Here is a 19962-nt window from a genome sequence, read left to right as displayed (position 1 = left end):
ATGATAAGAGCCGTTCGGATTCTCTAAATGCAAAGGAAAGGAGCTCCAATGCTTCCTTTCAGAGCATAGGATGCAACAGACCTTCCTTGACCAAAGGAAAGGAGATTACGCCGACCCACAATTCTTTGCGAGAGCAACATTTAAAGTGTTGCACACCTTGGCTGTTCATGAAAACAAACAATATGCTCATTTGCATATTTAACAATGACTTTCATGCAGACATGTAGTAATTGGAATTGTGTTTATAAATGTGTGTGGACGGTGATAATAATTGAATGGTATTTTTTATTTAAATCATGTTACAAATGTTTGTTAGAATTGAAACTAAAACCACAAATGAAATGTAAATACAGCAAACGGTCAAACAGGAAGGAGGAGCTGCTGAACCTGAAGCCAGTTAGTGAACAAGTTGCTTATAAAACCAACAACATGGGGAGAGGTGGACGATGCGCGTTTTGTAGTCCATTATTGTAGTTTCTCCAGCGCAGACCCACGTCAATCGCCAGTGCCGATCATCAGCTGTCAACCATCAGCAGGTGCAGTATAATGACGCAGCTGAGTGAAAGTCCGGTCGGATTCTCTGAGCGCTGCGGCCGTCTTTTCCTTTTGAGTTCTCCTTCCACCTTTCCTTAACCCCGTGATATTTTCTGCAAAGGTGAAAGAAAAGGAGTTAGGATTAGGACATTTTTTGACTATTCGACTGCAACCAGTTTCATTGTTAAACCTACAATACCGTTTTTGGCCAGTAGTGGGCGGCAGAAACACAATGTGGACATTTAATTAACTTTTTAAGTATATGTGAACGTGTTAGCGGAACAGTTTTTTATCTCCAGTTACAGATCAACATGACGACTCATTATGGGTGTCCTACTCTCTCTCTTTTAGCCCCGTTTTTGTTCTCCACCAACTCTCTGCTGAACGCTCCTCTACGCCAGCTGCTCTCCGAGTCCGTCTGCGGTTTGTAGGTCGCACACAGTTTAGATGCTTCCGGGAACGACGCTATGAGAGCCGTGAGAGTCAACCAGGACGGTAAACGGGTGAAACTCAGTGTGACGCGAGTTCCACCTGTTTACTGAGAAAAGAGCTCCACGTTTGCTGGAGTACACATCTGATCACCTGGTTGATGATGTCACCAACCCACTACACCGGATCATCAGCTGTTTTGTCAGGAAGTGTTTTTGAAGCAGCAGTGCCCGCTTAGCGATGCGTCTCGGATCTCATCGGAGCCCCTCCCCTCCGTGTTTCTATGACATCATGTTGCTGTGAGAGAACACGTCATGTTCAGCTACAGCTGTCTGCAGAATGACAGCACGGTTTGCTGTAAATCCTGTTCAAACACCCATAATCCAGAGGACGTCGCTGGTCACCGTGCTTTACAGGCAGCATAGTAGAAGATGTGAAAAGCAGGAAGTGAGGAATGCATGGTTTATTCTCACGTAAAGATTCAACAGACGTCGTTGTGGGATTTAATGTTGTGTTTTATTTATGACTTCTTTTACAATAAATGCAAATGTTTTATAAACCGCCGGCTCAGACGTCGTCTTCTTCCTCCTCAACGACCAGCTTCCTTTAACGTTCGCCGTATCGCTGCAATGTGAGCGGGACGAATCCGGCAGCAGCCACCTGACGAAGAAACACAACATCCTTCAACACGCTGAGCTGACAAATACGTCAAAACAATCCCACAAAATCATACGTTAATATCATAAACGGTTGTTACATCAAACCAATGCTATTAAAGAATAACAACCTTCTGATCACTACATGAAAGGAGGCTCCTGGACTGAAGGGTGACCTGATTTTGGTGGTCAAAGGTCACTGTCACCAGTGGGGGGGTCACTACTGGAGTTTGTAGAAGAATCTGTTAATGTGTATTCAGTTACTTCGATCTGTAAATGATTAACATAAATAAATATGTGTAGACCACATCAGGTCCTGAAAGGTGGAACTGACAGGGAAGTGGACAGTTAGAGCTGCATTCTCTCTACTGGCCACCAGGAGGCGACTCCTCTCTGATTGTATAGAAGTCTGAGAAAATTAGCCTACTTCTCCCTTTTATTATCTCAGTAAACATGAGTTTATGGTCTCTCTATAGTTTCAAGTCTTCTTCAGTCCAGCATGATGTTCAGTTAGAACATTATGGTCCATTTAGAGTCCAGAGTTGATTTATATTTTAATGAATGTATTTTTATTTAAGAGAGAGAGAGAGTCTCACCGATCAGAGCAGCACCTTGTTTCCTCCACCGGTGACTTAGTTTAGGGATCAGTGCTGATGTTTCTCCAGATGTGATCCAACTTTAAAGAGAAACGACATCAGTCAGCAGCCGACCGCATTCAGGATGAACAAAATACACAAATATGTTATATTATATATCGTCAAATGACAGGAACAGATAACAGAGTGCTGTTTTATAATTATATTATTATTATTATTAATGCATGATTAGTATTGTGGGCAGTTTCCTCTAAAACATCGACAGGATCTCAACATTTACATAACCTTCAACAGAACAGTGAAGGTCGACTTACCCCACCCCGGCCTCCCAGTCCTCTCCACTATTGGGGTACACCACCCAGCTCAGGTCTGGACTCAGCAGAGACCCGACAGAGTCCAGCAGCGGCTCCACCAGCAGCGGCGAGCAGCAGTTGATTCCCGCTGCGACCAGCTGGGAGCATCCGCCAACAGTCCTCACGGCGTCGGCGAAGCGGCTGCCGTCGGAGATCCGCGTTTCATCCTGACGGAGTCGCCGTGCGACGCGTGAGTCATAGAGGTGACAGAGTCGGCAGCAGCGAGATGTTGAGCAGCAGCAGCGAGATGTTGAGCAGCAGCAGTGAGGTGTTGAGCAGCAGCAGTGAGGTGTTGAGCAGCAGCATAGTTACCTTACAGGAGAAGGAGATCCAGGCTCTTGCGTCAGGGAACTCCCTGAGGAGCTCCACCAGAGCCGCCGCCTCCTTGAGACTCGGGATCGTCTCGAAGGCGATGAAATCGGCTCCGGCTGCCACCAGACACTCGACCTGAGGCCGATGCCAACCCTTCAGCTCCTGGTGGAGAAACAAAGACCTTTGATTATAACTTCATACTAATATTGATAAAACGTGTCATTAAAGTAGTTCTTCTTATGTTCCTGATCTGAACTAACGATACTCAACCTGGTAGTACAACGCCTGACATCAAAGAACACTTACTATAGAGGCTAAGTGGCCTTCTGCCCCTTCCCCATGGGACCCAAACTTTAGTCACCTTCATGACGACGGATTTTCACAGTTACGGACTTTCTGCAAAGTTGGCTTTTAAACTGACAGACATCATGTGGGACAGATTCATGCTCCAATTCAAACCGTTTGTCTCTTGACTTCTAGAAAATAAGGTCCACTGGAAGGGGCTTGGCTCTGGGAGTTTATCATTGACATATTATAAGAGCACAACTTCCATAGTGATAAAAGCTGATTCTCAAAGCTCGACCCAAACAACGGCGAGTCAGTGACGTGTCACCGACCCTCACCTGGACACTCATCCCGTCTGCGTAGGCGCCGCTGTACTCGGAGCCGTCGTGCAGGAAGGCGCCGTACGGTCCGACGGAGGCAGCCACCAACGGACGCGTCCGCCCTCCGGATCAGAACAACAACGGCATCACAGACTCACAGAGACTCTCCGCTGGAAAACCACGCGGGAGCCGGACTAGTCCCCGTACCTGATGGTCGGGCGCCGGAGACGAACCTCTCCACGGCTTCCGCGGCGAGCAGGACCCCCGACGCCACAAGCTCTCTGGCGCGTTCACAGCTCACGTCCATGTGAGCGACGATGCCCGGGACGGTGGCCTGGTAGGTCGCCGTGGTGATGACGTCGGCACCGGCGAGGAGGAACCTGCCGACGTATGGCAAGCCGTTTTATCATTTAATAGCTAGACTGGATATGTATTGCAGATATCTGTAATTCAATTCTTCCTAGTCAAAAAGAACATTTCAGATATCCAAAATGAAAAACTATTCCAGAAATCTAGAATGTAATTTTGAATATCCAAAAATACATTGTGACTAGTAGAAATGTCATTATGGATATCCACAATTCGTATTATGACTAGTAGAAATGTAGTTTCAGATATTTACAATTAGAATTATGACTAGGAACAATACAATTGCAGATATCCACAAATGTATTGTTGATATCTGTTGACAGGTAGACAGAATAGTTTTTCATTTTGGATATCTGAAATTAAAATTATGACTAGTAACAATTGGATTGAAGATATCTGAAATGGGAGTTTTTCCTAGTAAGAATTCATTTGCAGATATCCAGAATGTTAATTCTAGATAGCCAGAATGTAATTGTGGATATCTGAAATTGAAAGCCCAATACACATGAATGGCAAAAGTGACGTCATTTGTCCTAGGAAGAATGCCATTGTGGATATCTGAAATGTTCTTTTTGACTAGGAAGAATTGAATTACAGATATCTGCAATACATATCCAGTCTAGCTATTAAATGATAAAACGGCCACTTATACTTTTTAAGGATTTTTAGATATCTTAAATTTAGTTGTGACTAGTACAATCAAAGTTGTAGATATCTTAAAATATCATTTTTACTAGTAAGAATGTATTGTGGATATCTTTAATTACCATTTCTCCTAGACTAGGAGAAATGCTATTATGGATATCTAAAATATAATTACAGATAGGAGTGTGGTTCGATTAAATGTTAAAACGAATGCCATACCGACGCGTCGCCGTGGTTAGGTTCCAACAGTGTCAATGCGACTCGTCAGTTCAAAATTCTCACTATGCGAATATAAATATGATCGGTTCTGGACGATTCTTTTCCAGGAAGAGAAGAAATATTTGATTTTGATAAAATAATATAGGCGAACGGTCTGAGCCGGATGTGATCTGTTTCCTGGCAGCTGGAATTTAAAGGTCTTGTTGCAGATGTGGCCGGTGAGTCTGGTCTGCAGGGTTACCTGTGATGGGCGTCTGTGATCTGGTCTGGTCTGGTCTGCAGCAGCCTTGAGCTCCACAGGGGATCGCTCTGCATCCAGTCACAATCACGCAGAAGAAATGAATAATGCATACACTCAACAGAGGAAGATAACATAATAATAATACTATTACTACTAATAATAATAATGATAAATGGGGGTTCTAGTACAACTAGAGGTACTTTGGAGTACTACAGAACGACCTGAGAATGCTTTTTAAAAAGCAGTGTAGCGTCTCTTGACAGAAATATAATATTTTATATAATGTACGTTTTCTTCGTTAGTAATCACCTGAAGATTGTTTCCTACAGAAGCCCAGAAGGGACAAACGAAGCACTGGCTGCTTTATTTAATGGCTTTTTATAAACTGATGCTGTATAGTTGTATATTTTGCAATTATTTGTCTAGATTCATATTTAAAAAAAAATCGAATTAAAAAAAAAAAGTAACTAACACGTCAGTGCATCAATACTACTACTACTACTAATAATAATAATAATAACAGCAATAGTAATAATAATAATAATAATAATAATAATAATAATAATAATAATAAAGGGATATAATGTTAAAATGATACAAGAGTGAGTGGAGCCAGTTGGGCTTCATGGTGACACCTTAGCAGATGGATATTTTAACATGATCACATGTAATAACAACGTATTGATCATCAGTAAACTCCGGTTGAAGTCTGACCTGTAATTTGGCTCCTTGTGCTTCGAGTTCGGTCGCCAGTCCGCCGTCCAGGACCAGAGGTAGTCCGTCCTGGTCCATGTAGGGTCCGAGACCAGAGGAGGAGGCCATGGAGAAGTGTTACGGTCAAACAAACAGCAGAACGTCCACCGCTCTGATTAAGATACAGAAAACATAGTGACACACGCGACTTCCTTCCTACGCGTCACCTTTCAAACTACTGTTGTTGTTCCGGGTCAAATGAAAGGTTTCAAAAGTTGCGTTCACAGCCGCTCGAGTTTTCGGGGGAAATGTGTGTGATTTCGACCGATACAACAGCACCAGCTCACCGCTAGATGGCGCATGAAACACTGACATGACTCAAATCAGGTAGAGAGGATGTGTGGGCTGAGTATAATAAAGCCATACACCCCACACACACACGCATTTATATATATCCATCCATCTGTACGTTCCTCCAGGTCTAGAGGTTATTATGATTATTATGATTTTTTATCATTTAAGTTACAGTAATCAAGCTCTACATGTGGAAATGTTTATTTCACAGTTAAATAAGTTATAATACTCTGGATTTCCACCGGTTAAGTGTTGGAAGTGTTGTTTTTCTTTCCATGGCAACTACAACTGCCAGGTACGTGGTTTGGTGGATGTGCCTTGAACGCAGCTTGGCTCGTGGTTACTATAGAAACGGAGTCGAGCCGACTGAGGATGGCTAAGTTAGCTGAAAATAAACCAGTACCTTCATAGGGACGCGTCCTCAGACATTGTTGAAATTATCAAACATGGTGAGTTGAACTTGTTTGTCCGGTGATGACGAGGTGTGCGCGCGACCTCCGGATAACTTTAACGTCCGACGGGGGAAAAACAAAAACGGTGCTATTGTTTGCTAACGCCGACGCTAGCGCACTGGTAACACAGACCAGCAGTTAGCACGGCGGCTAACGTTACCAACTGACCGACCGTTGGTATAATATCTGAATGAAGGTATTTTAATGACGTCATTCATATTAATTAATATACCGGTTAAAACCGACCTACTTGTCGGTTAACTAGCTAACTTACTAGCTACGTACACATACTAGCTAAAGTTTCACCAGCTCGTACGTGATCCGATAGTTTCTTACGTTCACAAAACGTCACTAGCGTAACTAACGTAGTGACGGAATTAGATCGATATGAGCGCCACGAGTGCGTTGTTCATGTGTAGTGTGGTTTGTTACGATCCGAGGTCAGTTCGTCATTAAAAATACACGAGAGAGGAGCAGTTAGCTTAGCATCCGGAAGGGAACGTTAGGTGACTGTTAAAGCAGGGAGTTCAGGGGTTGGTACGGGTGCTGGAAATCCATGAAAACATTTGCATTTTAGTGTGGTGTTTTTTCAAAGTTTTGAAAAGTGCTTGGATTGTGAATAAAGTGCTTGAAATGTATGTTCTATGTGATGACATGATATAACACAGAGAAAAAAGATCTACAGACTGAAAACAGTATTTTCTGACATTTCTGCATGAAAAATAACTTTTGATGATGAACGGATGATCCAAATAGTATATTGCTGTGGATCTGTTAGTGGAATTAGTTTTCCTTTCATTTGTGGTCCTTCTGTAAAAACCATGTTGGTTGTTTATAGGACAATAACATCTCATTTAATGTGATGAACAAGTGCAATAATAAGTAGACTGAATACTGAGGATTGTATTGGGTACAAATATGTAGATTACCACAGCTGGAAGGTGCTGGAAAAGCATGGAAATGCACCTTGAAGTGTGTGAAAAGTGCTTGAATTTTACCTTGGAGAAGGTGGAGGAAGACTCCTGAGAGACATTACATCACAGCTCAGTTCTGTTTCATGGAGATCGGTGAAAAAGCAGTGAAATCTTTTTTCACAGATAGAATCAAGCTTTTATCAATCTGAAACTGCATTTTTAAATAATCTTCAACCTCTCTGAGATAATCTACCGGTAATCAAGGTTTGACAGATCTAGGTGTATAGTGGGGTTATGATCTGGACCTGGTCCAATGTGGTCTAGATGGGGTTGAAGTGGACCGTCCGCATGTAAAGTGGTGGAGGTGAAGGAACTAAGTAGTAGCTGACACTACATTAAAACCAGACACATTAACTCGATCACTTGTATTGATTAGCTTCTAATCCTCGTTGGTTGATAAGATTATTAGAATCAGATCAAAGAAACTGGCTGTAAACTGCTGACGAGACATTCTATGTTGGATGTGTAAGAAACCAGTTAATCCAACACGTTGTTGCCATGGTTACAGCATTGTTGTGCAGCTGAAAGTCAGATCAGAGATGTTACAAGGTTTTATCACGGATAAAAAACGACATCACTCACCAGAAGTTAATGGTGGTGAATTTACTTTTATTAGAATAATCATAAATATCATAATGAGTGTGTTTTCTTTTTAAATGTTTGTTGTATTTAAGATTATTTCATTTTCACAAAATAAAAAAGGAATGTGTTTAATCTGTGACAGAATAACATACATTAAAGTGAAACCAGCATGTTTTGAAGGGATTAAATCACATCTAGATTAGATTTTTTACCATTAAGGTGGAGATAATGTGACATGAGTTATGTTCCTGCATCATAGTGTTGACAGTGATGCTGTAACTGAAGCGTGTTTCAAGTCTGTGCAAGTTGATTATCATAAAATAAAGATGATGTAATCTAAAACCCTGAAGCACCAGTGGACCGTAGAGACCAGTATGTGGCCTCCCTGCAGACTCGGGGCACCGGTCCGTCTACTTCAGCAGATGTGCACCTTTAAACCATTAAACTGTGTGTTTGTCATCTCTCGTCCTCTCCACCATGATTATATTAAAGCTGTGATTTATCTGCTGGTTGCCTTTCAGGAGGATCGCTTCGCCTTCCTCACAGAGTGGTACGACCCGACGGCAGCCCTGCTGCGGCGCTATCAACTCTTCTACTACCCCAAAGACAAATCCGTGGAAATGGTGAGCTTGTTTTATTATATCACTGTCATTAGAACGTGTCAAAAAATTTTAATCTCAACATTTGAATATTTAAAGGGGCCAAAATGTTAATTCCATTTCTGTCTTTTTCTGTCAAATAATCATCTGTGGTGATACACAAGTTATACTCTATCTGGGATTATTATTCATTGCTGCCATGGACTGATTTAAGTCATCATCTGGAGTGGATTGATGGTTATATATTACTGGGAGACTACGTTAATAAACACAGAATATTCAGGTTTTCATCTCTTCTGACGTTCCTCCCACTAATCTGCTTACAAGGCTAATAGAGAATTTAGCGTTCCACTAATATTCCCGTTCTCAGATTGACCTTCCACGACCTTTAAATCACTTCATCGTAAAATGGTAAATGGCCTCATTTATATAGCGCTTTTCTCCAAAGCGCTTTACAGGAATGACTGACATTCACCCATTCACACACACATTCACACACCGACAGCGGAGTCAACCACGCAGGGCGACAGCCAGCTCGTCAGGAGCAATTGGGGTGAGGTGTCTTGCTCAGGGACACTAGCATCGTCCCTCCTTTCCCGCGGCCGATGTCACGTCGTCTGTCCTCTCGTCACCAAGCCGAAAAAGTAAAATGTGCTTCTGTTCCCTTTAAACCAAACTGCTTGTTTTTAATCTGCAGTTTGATGTGAAAAAGCAGCGGATATTTCTCAGGAGGACCAAATATGAGGACCTGCAGCAGGAGGACCTGTTTGTGGGGAATCGAGTCAACGTGTTGTCACGGCAGCTGAACCTGATCGACTACGGAGATCAATACACGGCAAACAAACTGGGCAGCAAGAAGGAAAGGTAGACCGGGTCTCGAGGTCCATGCTGCACATGATCCCCCAGAACCGACCCCCCCCCCATTTATGCACCTGACCCTCCCACACATCATCATCAGTGTGGTTGGGTGGTTGTTGGAGGGCTGCACCCTCGGGTGCTGTAGGATGTCAACGGGGAGACTTGTAATGTTTTCATCCCGTTTGTACCGTGAATCATGAAGTCGGTCAGTTTAAAGGAGACTTTCTGTCTCATCAACGAACCGTCGGAGGATCAGACTGAAAATACAAACGCGGAATTCATGGTACGGTTCAAACCGGGCAACAACATTTAATCAATAATAATAATAATAATACATTGGTTTTATATAGCGCTTTACAAAAAATGAACTAAATCAAAACAAAAGAAAACAGAACAAAGCAAGAAAGCCAGCAGAAAAGCAAAATGTAGCTTCTCTCCGTTCACTTACGTATTTTTTTTTACCAAATAAAGAAACAGGAAGGGGCAGGACTTCACCTCTAGTATATTTAGGTATTGGATGCTTGTGGAGATGAATCTTGTGTTAGTTTGCTTCCAGCATGCACACTGAGATACCACATGCAGATGTTGTTCTTGTTGTTATTATTATTATTATAATAAGCTGTAAGGTCATCGCGTCTCTCATTGGTTGACGTGGGCTATGATGCTGTCCTCCAGGACTCTGGCTCTGATGAAGCCCGACGTGGTGACCAAGATGGGAGACGTCCTGGAGTCCATTTACTCGTCCAACCTGATGGTGACCAAAGCCAAGATGACCACGCTGACATGGTGAGTTCAAGGACCCGTAACCGTGGAGACGCACCGGACAGGTAGGGAGGCGGTGGGTCCTCACACACACACGAGGGAGCCGAAGAGGTCGCCACTTAATCACACTTGTTAACTTTGTTAACACGAGAATTTCAAAAAGACGAAAAACCGGACTCCTTTTGGAGAAATTTATGTTTTGAAGGAGATTATTCCTAAACTTGTATCGTATTTTGTCCTTAAAGGCATCTCATTTTATAAACATTATAAAAAAGCATTGATTGGATGTTTTCAAGTTGTAAAATATGCCATGCATTTTTTGTATTAATCTCACGAGTCATGGGAAAATTCCAATTTGTCACATGTAGTTTTTATATATATTTTATATATATATATATATATACTGGATAAGTGAAAGTGTGAACACATAGACTGGATAAGTGTTTCCAGTGAACAGACTGGTGAGTCCCTGATGAGGCCGGTAGGTAGAGGGCGTGTTGGTGTGTTAGCAGGATGGAGTCTAACCGCGGCTCCAAGCCACCGCGCTGCCGGGAATAAAACCCTGAGTGGAAAAACACTGACTCTAATGAGCAGCACATTACCACCGCTGCATTTAACGCCCATAAACCTTCTAAACTATGAAACATCGCTCCCCCCCGACCAGGACATGACATCTGTGTTCTTCAGCTGGAGTCTCTGGAGTTTCTGTCTCTGTGATGATAACGTGCTCGTTAACCCTTCATGCTCTTCTCTCTTCATAGGAAGCAAGCGGCCGACTTCTACACGGAGCACCAGGCCAAGCCTTTCTTCAAGTGAGTCTGGCACTGATTAGTCCAACCTTAGGTTTCAACTTCTATCTGCAGAGTGAACCACATGTATATCTCCATCATATCCTCGCTAACGTCTCCTGCTCGTTAAGAAGCCTGTCGTCTGTGTTCACAGAGACAGTGAACGAGTGAGACAGTGAAAGAGTGAAAACACTGAGTCAGTGAAATAGTGAAAGAGTGAAACAGTGATATAGTGAAAGAATGTGACAGTGAAATAGTGAAAGAGTGAGACAGTGAAACAGTGATACAGGCCGTGGTGTCCTCCTGTGGTTTACTGCAGCGTTGTTAAAATAAGACAGAATATAAAACTTTATTCCTCCCACCGCAGAGACGACAGCAACAACTAATATAAATAAATAAACAATGAGAGATATAAATATATAATCATACACAGACGGAGTGGTTCAGTCCAGAAAACACTGATGTTACACTTGTTCTTATCAATCAATTCAATGTTATTTATAGTTTCATATCACTACAGCAGTTATATCAGGACACTCCACATGGAGCAGTATTAGAACAGGGTCAGGACTAGAACCAGGTCAGGACTCGAACAGGATCTGGATCCTCAGAGTCCCAACATCACCAGGACCCAGCGTCAGAGCGCCACACAGTGGAGAGAAAACACTGGTTTTGGTTCGGTTCGTACGTTTGGAACGTCAGAGAACAGTCTGGATCCCGTCTGGATCCCGTCTCTGTGACTCTGTTAGAGTGTCATTAAGATGAGAGGGTCTGTGCTCAACAGTAACCTGGTGCAGTTTGCGTCCTCGGGCCCCGTGGTTGCCATGGAGCTGATGGGCGACCAGGCCGTGTCCATCTGGAGGGGGCTCCTGGGGCCCTCGGACTCGGCCGTGGCGAGGAAGGAGGCCCCACTCAGCGTCCGCGCCCAGTTTGGGACCGACGGCCTCAGGAATGTGGGCCACGGCTCCGACTCGCTGGCCTCCGCCGCCAGGGTAAGAACTGCCAGCTGCACATTCGTACGACCTCCTCGTCCCAGACGGGACTCACCTCCATGTTTGTTTGTTTGTCAGGAGCTGGAGTTCTTCTTCCCTTCCACCATCGGCCATGGCCCCTCCAACACCGCCGTCTACACCGACTCCACCTGCTGCATCATCAAACCGCACGCCGTAGCAGAAGGTGGGAGACATTCATATGTAATAGCTCCTTAGACTGTGATTCTCTCTGCTGGCCACCAGGGGGCACCTCCTCTCTGATCGTATAGAAGTCTATGAGAAAATGATCTCAGTAAACATTGTTAATTGTATGAGTTTATGGTCTCAATCTCTAGTTTCAAGTCTTCTTCAATCCAGCATGATGTTCATTTAGTACATTATGGTCCATTTAGAGTCCAACAGACCAGAAAGCAGGGGATGCTTTAGGGGGCGGGGCTTACCTGCTGATTGACAGGCCACTACTACACTACTAATGCAGTCAACTAAGATGACTTTAAAACTTAGATGTAAAGTTGAATTAAAGAAGCTAACACGCCGCTGCAGCTCCGACCTGAGACATGTGATGGTGCTCCAGTCTGCACACACAGACCAGAGACCTGGACTCGTTGTTCTGAACCCCCGGGTCTGAACCCAGGTCTCCAGGACAAACAGGCTCACCATTCATCTGGTGTTGACTTCTCCGCGACGGCTGTTTGTTTGCTATCTGATCTCGTTTCCATGGAGATGTGTTTAGCCTGCTTTCTATTTTTAAGCCCTGCTAGCTTCAGGCTTCAGTGTCGGCAAACCACCGGTGATCCTGTCTCTCCATCTAGCGCCACCAGCTGGTCAACCTTTATATGTTTCCAATTACTGTAGTTGATGTCCAAATACCTAAAAACGACACCTGCTTAGCATTAGCATTTTCATTGTGAGTATGCTGACGTTAGCATGTAGCTCCAAGCACAGCTTCACAGTAACGCTAGCAGCGCCGATGCTGCTGAGACGCATCAAGCAACGTTAAATAAGACTATCATAAATCACAACAATAAATAAATAAATGTGTTGTAAATGTTTGTAAGCTTTTATTTGACATGTCGCAGAGCAAGACTGCTTTTTAAAGTCACGTGTTTTAGCTCAGATCCCTGTGGGACGCCAGGATCCCAACAGGCTGCCACACCTGAATGAAAGCGTTAATGTTGGGATGGTCCTGCTGTGACGGGTTAAACAGCAGCATGAGAGAGGAGCCGTTAAAACACACAAGTATGGACTCGTTCAGCTGGAAGGCGTCGCCGGGTGCTTCATTCAGACGCAGGACTCATTTTAATAATCATAATCATACTGAAGTCATAAGGCTGGATCCTGTCTGTGGTCTGCCTGGATCCTGTCTGTGGTCTGACTGCTGCCTGTCTGTCGTCTGGCTGCAACCTGTCTGTGGTCTGCCTGAATTCTGCTGTGGTCTGCCTGGATCCTGTCTGTGGTCTGGCTGGATCTTGTCTATGGTCTGGCTGGATCCTGTCTGTGGTCTGGCTGGATCCTGTCTGTGGTCTGCCTTTATTCTGTCTGTAGTCTGGCTGGATCTTGTCTATGGTCTGCCTGGATCCTGTCTGTGGTCTGCCTTTATTCTGTCTGTAGTCTGGCTGGATCTTGTCTATGGTCTGCCTGGATCCTGTCTGTGGTCTGGCTGCAGCCTGTCTGTGGTCTGGCTGGACCCTGCAGCCTCCCGTCTGCATCCCACACAGAGAACGACCACTTAGGAGGCCACATTAGGCTAAGGGCTACGTGTTCCCGGCTCGGCCAATCACAGCGCTGATAAGGAGTCCGGGCCGAGAACGCACTCAGACATGACTGGAATAGAGAAGCTTCTGTTGCCAGGCGACCCAGAATAGGATCACCTAGCAACAGCAACAGCTGCTTCAGGGAGCCGGTGCCGAGTGTGGGCCTATCAGCTGCCGGCTGGGGGGGCACAGAGGTGGTCCTTACCTGACGAGTGGACTGTGACCGGCTCGGATCCATCCGTCCTGATTACACACAGCAGCAATAAGACCCGGGACGCCGGCGGTCTCGGGCCCTCTTTTATCAGACCGCCAGACCGCCGCCCCCCTTCACTTATGTGTCTGCAGCAGCCTGACCTTCACCGCCACCACGGTCCAGTAACGTAGACGACAAGACCTGTCTCACTGACCCGTCTCTAGTGGACCTGTCTCACTGACCCGTCTCTAGTGAACCTGTCTCACTGACCCGACTCTAGTGGACCTGTCTCACTGACCCGTCTCTAGTGGACAGGATGACCTACCTTCATAATTCAAGGTCAACTTTCCAGCTAAGTCTTAAAGTCATCCTAGTAGCTAACTGCATTGGTAACCGTGGTAACGACCTGTCAATCAGCAGGTAAGCCCTGCCCACAAACACAGATTTCCCTCATTCACTATATTCTATATAATAAGAGTGAGAGAGTGTCGGGTCTGTTTCTCTTCACGTCTCCTTGGTCACATGGCCCTGATGGCTGAGTGTCGTTGTGTGATGTGTTCAGGTCTGGCTGGGAAGATCCTCAACTCCATATCTGCAGCCAGAGGATTTGAAATCTCAGCCCTTCAGATGGTAAAACCCTTCTCCTCTGATATGTGACTAATGTTCCCACTGCAGTGACCTTGAGAGCCCAGACTGTGACCTTCCCCCCCCCCCCCCATGGGGGATGTGTGTTGGTGATGCACATGCTGGGTGCAACACCAAAATCAATCCGTCTGCTCCGTTGAGTAAAAGTGGAGCATATCAATTATTCATGCAGTTATTTCAGGGGTACAGTCTCGTCGGTTCATTGATCCGTCTGCGAGCGGAGCCACGTTTAACCACGCAAACATTAATGATGCAGAGTTGGTATGGGTGCTGGAAACCCTTGAAATCACTTGAATATTAGTGTGGACTTCAAGATTTTAATAGTGCTTGGATTTAGAATAAAGTGGTTGAAATTGATTGAAATGATGAAATATGATATAACACAGAGGAAAGAAGATCTCCATATTTGAGGGACTGAAAACAGCATTTTCTGACATTTCTGCATGAAAAATGACTTTTGATGATGAACAGATGATGAAAATATTCAGTGATTATATTTGTGTGGATCTGTTAGTGGAATTAGTTTTCCTTTCATTTGTGGTCCTTCTGTAAAAATGTCACATCATGTTGGTTGTTTATAGGACAATAACATCTCATTTAATGTGATGAATAAGTGCAATAATAACTAGACTGAATACTGCAGATGGTATTGCCCATGTTATTCCCCATGTTTCCTGTCCACAGTTCAACGTGGACCGGGCCAACGCTGAGGAGTTCTATGAGGTCTACAAAGGCGTCGTGGCTGAGTATCCTGTGAGTTCATACCGCACCACGAGGATCTGGTCTGGGTTTTAAAGGGGGGATTTCTGTGTGAACGTGATGGTGTGATCCTCATGGAGATGAACGTTCTGACATGTTGTTGTTGGTTCCCGGCAGATGATGGTGACGGAGCTGTGCTCTGGACCCTGCATGGTCCTGGAGATCACCAGCACCAACGCACCCCAGACCTTCAGGGCCTTCTGTGGACCCTCAGACCCCGTGAGTCTCATTATACTACTACATCCTCTCATTTATACTCTATGTCTCTGGGTTAAATGACCAACGTTTGTTTATATGTGATGAAAACATCGATGTGTCGTCTGTTTCTGTTCTTGGATAAAACCCAAAACTTCCTGTTCGGATGTAGACCTGTTTATGACGACGCCGTTTTGGGAACTTTTGGAACCGGGAGGGAAATCTCTAGAATACGTAACTCCAGTGTCGCCGTGTAAACCAACAAGACCTCGTCCCCGTGGAAACCGTGACATCACGGTGATGTCATGGCTCCACTTGACCCAATGAGCCGCTCTTCCCTTGTACACATGAGGGACTCTCACCCGGTCCCGGATCAGCAGGCCCCATCGGCCTCCTGAAAACCAACTCATCGCTTCCTTCATGTGTTTGTCCTCGACTTTCAGGCCTTCAGGCCCCGACCTTCAGGCCTCGACTTTCAGGCGTCGGGGTCAAGTGTTACTGATGTTGCAGGAAGTTGATTAGATAAGGATTTCCAGGTCACGTGACACGACACCATCGGTCATTGATGTCAAAACGATTTAGCCACCTGCCCTCAGATCTGCCTCTCACCAGTAACACATGAAAGAAGTCTTGTTATCCCTTTTACATCACAAACACATTGAACAAGCAGAATATTTTCTTGGTATTTCTTTATGGAAAACAAAATATGCTCGGCTCGTACCAACCAGTAATATGAAGAGGTCGATCTCGGTACCTTCGGTCCTCCATAGTGATATCATTGTTTTTTTATTATTGTTTAATTTATATAAGCCTGTTTATTGTTATTATTATTATTATTATTATAAATTCATCCCCACCACATTGTAACGATAGGTGGAGATGGATTATTTTATTCACACAATAATCCTCCATACCTGAGGTCTTCCAGAGGTCTTCAGAGCCTTTCCACCTCCGGTCTCCTGTAGCCCGTAGCAACCCCCCCCCCCCCCCCCCCCCCCCCCAGCTGAGCGGCTGAGCGGTGACCTCACACTCACCTGGCTGCTATCTGACCTGTGGGCTGATGTGGATCTGGTCCGGCGTTATCAGCCTCACAGAGCTCATCACAGCTGTTTGATGAGTTAATCACATGACACAGCGGAGTGACTTCCAACACACCGATCACATGACCGTCGCTGGTCGTTCCCTCAGAAACACAGGACGCTCTCAGCCTGCAGCCATCAGCGATCCTCCTGTCTCACACCTCCTGTCTCACACCTCCTGTCTCACACCACCTGTCTCACACCTCGGTGCAGCGACCCGGTCATGAGACCGCCGTCTGTCTTGTGATGTGTCCTGATACGAGAATGGACGGACACAACACTCACATGTACGAGTACGGAGGACGGAAGCTGCCAAAATTTAAAATAAATAAATATATATAAATACAAATATTAACTTGATAAATACATTGATGGTCATAACCAAGTAAAGGCTTTATTTATTTATTAATTAATTAACTACATTGATTGTTCTTTTTGTTTATCTTATCTAATTCATCCTATTTGTTTATTTTCATTTTATTTATTTTCATATTATTTTCTTTGGATAGAGAACGTTTGACTTTTCTACTAATATTTTTTGGCACATTTATTTATTTATAGAGTTATTGCTTCTTTATTTTGGCAGTGGTCAAAGTGGTCCGGTGATGCGTTGAGTCACATTTACGTTTTAGAGCTTGTTAGCGGTTAGACGTCATGTGACCAGCGGGGTCACGCTGACCCAGCAGTGACTACGTGGACCTGAGTCCAGCTCACCGAGCACTCATTAAAACCCCGTCGTGGTCTGACAGAAGCTCACTCAGGGGGAACTAACGCCATCACAGAGTTCTCTCATCGCCGCGCCGACATCAGCAACCGGCCACCGGGCCAAACGCACCCCGTCACAACCCAAACCCCCCAAACCCTGGAAGAGGATCAGTGGGAAGTGGTCCAGAAGTTCACCCGAAAGAGTTCTGGAAAACAGCTAAAAGTGCGTTGGCTCCCAGGTGACCCAGAGTTCCCATGACCCTTGAACCTAACACCATTGTCTATTCTTTCATGGTTCACGTGGTCCAGCTGATCCCCCTGGAACCAGCAGCTTTTTGTTTTGGCTGATTGACGACCTTGAAACGCCTTCTCGCCTCTTTGTGTGTTTCCCATCAAACCGATGGGCGATGAAGACGCCGTCACAGGAAATGCTTCCTGTCGGACGGCGTAACGGAACGGCGACCGTTAGATCTGGAGGGTCTGTTTTGATGTTGACCCCGACCGGAGGTCCCCCCAGAGGTCACTTCCTCTCTGCAAGTCACATGAGCAGTTGCTGAGTCATCAGCGCTTTCATAACGCAGCAGAACAGGAAGTTCAGTCCGTACGCCGTAATCGTCCACGCAGCACATTTCATGTCTGAGCTGATAATGTTTTAAATCACCTCACAGTACAAGTACCTCGATACAAGATACTGTACAGTACAAGATGATGCACAGTACAATATACTGCACAGTACAAGTAGCTGAAAATGTTTTAAACTCCGATGTTTTAAATGTTTTAAACTCCGATGTTTCCTCCAACAGGAGATCGCCCGTCACCTCCGGCCGACGTCTCTGCGAGCTCTGTACGGCCGAGACAAGGTGAAGAACGGCGTCCACTGCACCGACCTCCCAGAGGACGGCGTCCTGGAGGTGGGTGTTCCCGTCCCGGGTCCAGGCCCCTTCATGTTCTCACACCCACACCATCTCACATGTGCAGCTCCTCTCACAGACAGGTTTACTGTTTGTCCTGACGGACCAGAACCGCCGACGGGTCTCATGACTGCTGAGGGGGCGGAGTCAGCGTCAACTGGTCCCCAGGAGACCAGGACTTAGAAACAAAGCCATTGTTGGGTGCTGAGTGGGTCTGACCCCCGCCGTCATTGTTCACTGATCTGCTGCCGGACAAACGGCTCCTTGTTCGCCTGGCTGAGCCTCGCTGAGCCGCCATGTTCCCCGCCGCGACTTAGTGTATGTCGATGGTCGTCACGGCGACAAGCCGCCTGTTAGCCCGCCGGCAGGCCTGCACCGTTGTTACACGCTTATCAGGCAAGGGGGCGGGGTATTACTACAGAACCACTTCTTTCTTGTTGTGTAACACATTAACTCGTCAGCAGCCTGCGCCGAATTGATCGCCGGCGATCGCCGCACAATGCATGCCGGTTAGTTTTGTGTCCGACTTGATCCCGACTTGCTCTGACGTCACGCACACTTGGGAAACGATAGTCTCACGAGATCAAGGTGGCCGCAGTTTTTAGAGCCAGGTGCCGCAGTTGCTCTCAACTGACTGCAAGCCCCGGGGCATGATGGGAAACGACTGGCTCATCCTCATCTACGAGCTGATTGGCTCTTAGTTTTGATAACAAACAGCACATTATGTAGAAAATGCAAATTTCCTGTGTGAGTCTAATATTTAACAATAGATCGTGGGCTGTTAGTCTCATGATGTGCAATTAAAGTTAAATATGTTAACAAACATCTCACGTGGTTGATATGAATAATAATCATAATAACGACAATAAGAGGTTATTTATATAGCCCTTATAAAAAAAACAGATACACATTTAATACAGTATAACTGTCAAACTTTACTTATGTGCACGATGCAGCCTACTTCAACAGCAGATACACTACTATACCGTATGTTTTATATAGATACATTATATGTATACATTACTAATATTCATTTGCATTATTTTATACTTTATATTTTTATACCTATTAATTCTTTTTTTTATTATAAAGCAACTGCAGCTGTACAATTAATTGATGAATTACTAATTTATTCTGATTCTGATTTCCACAGATATTTATGAACAAATAAATAAATGCGAATGTGGTCGCAAACTACAGATAGCCTACAGATCGCGTCTAACAGGATGTAACTTTCTCTATGACTTCCTGTCAAATCTTCGAAGGCCGATGGAAACTGTCCGACTGGAGTGCAGTTTTTAGGCTCCGCCTCCTGCTCTCGTCTACTTTCCAGGTGAGGCGCAGTTCATCTCGAACGAGCCTATTAAGACATGGTCGATGATGTCACCAGGTTGGCCAACACGTTTCATAAACTGCGGCGTCGACGCGTCCCGGCATGATCGGATCACGAGGCCTCCCACCTCTGACCAGGTCCCCTGTTGTGGTTGAGGTCTGACCCTGTCCTTTGTCATGTTTCAGGTCTGACCCGGTCCTCTGTTGTCTTCCAGGTCCAGTATTTCTTCAAGATTCTGGACGGGTGAAAGAAGAGGCCGCGAGGACACGTTGGACAGTTTTCTGTTTATTGTTTCAGCCGTATGCAGATTAAATAAAGTGACAAGAGAGACTCCTGACAAGTGTTTGATCTTCAACATTGAACACACCAACTAAA

The 19962-nt window shown here is 45.0% G+C and overlaps 2 protein-coding genes across 2 annotated transcripts in view; one reads left to right on the top strand and one right to left on the bottom strand.

The window, feature by feature from the left end:
* The window catches only part of LOC311015092 (homocysteine S-methyltransferase), a 97857-nt gene extending 91667 nt beyond the window's left edge, over positions 1-6190 (bottom strand). Inside the window, exons 1-8 of the mRNA XM_084012153.1 lie at positions 5674-6190; positions 4960-5027; positions 3693-3865; positions 3504-3607; positions 2881-3042; positions 2530-2735; positions 2216-2295; positions 624-1623 (exon numbers count right to left, since the gene is read on the bottom strand). Of these exons, the coding sequence (XP_083868279.1) occupies positions 1553-1623; positions 2216-2295; positions 2530-2735; positions 2881-3042; positions 3504-3607; positions 3693-3865; positions 4960-5027; positions 5674-5781 (972 nt within the window). The 5' untranslated portion in view covers positions 5782-6190 and the 3' untranslated portion in view covers positions 624-1552. The remainder of the gene's footprint in view (positions 1-623; positions 1624-2215; positions 2296-2529; positions 2736-2880; positions 3043-3503; positions 3608-3692; positions 3866-4959; positions 5028-5673) is intronic.
* Positions 6191-6302: 112 nt separating this feature from the next.
* Positions 6303-19917, top strand: nme7 (NME/NM23 family member 7). The gene is made up of 12 exons (XM_084012150.1): positions 6303-6455; positions 8536-8637; positions 9311-9477; positions 10147-10257; positions 10995-11045; positions 11806-12013; positions 12092-12197; positions 14523-14590; positions 15290-15358; positions 15482-15583; positions 18147-18254; positions 19802-19917. Exons 1-12 carry the CDS (start codon positions 6453-6455, stop codon positions 19832-19834), a joined length of 1128 nt encoding a protein of 375 aa, XP_083868276.1. The 5' UTR covers positions 6303-6452; the 3' UTR covers positions 19835-19917.
* Positions 19918-19962: the final 45 nt, after the last annotated feature.

The sequence above is a fragment of the Eutrigla gurnardus genome, assembly GCF_963514095.1.
Source record: "Eutrigla gurnardus genome assembly, chromosome: 6".
In the NCBI taxonomy this organism is placed as follows: domain Eukaryota; kingdom Metazoa; phylum Chordata; class Actinopteri; order Perciformes; family Triglidae; genus Eutrigla; species Eutrigla gurnardus.
This window is presented reverse-complemented; position numbering and strand designations above follow the sequence as displayed.

Excerpts from the sequence above, each read along its gene's own strand:
- nme7 (XM_084012150.1), top strand. Across the intron at positions 12,014-12,091 it reads CGCTGGCCTCCGCCGCCAGG|GAGCTGGAGTTCTTCTTCCC; the intron begins GTAAGAACTGCC and ends TTTGTTTGTCAG. Across the intron at positions 18,255-19,801 it reads CAGAGGACGGCGTCCTGGAG|GTCCAGTATTTCTTCAAGAT; the intron begins GTGGGTGTTCCC and ends GTTGTCTTCCAG.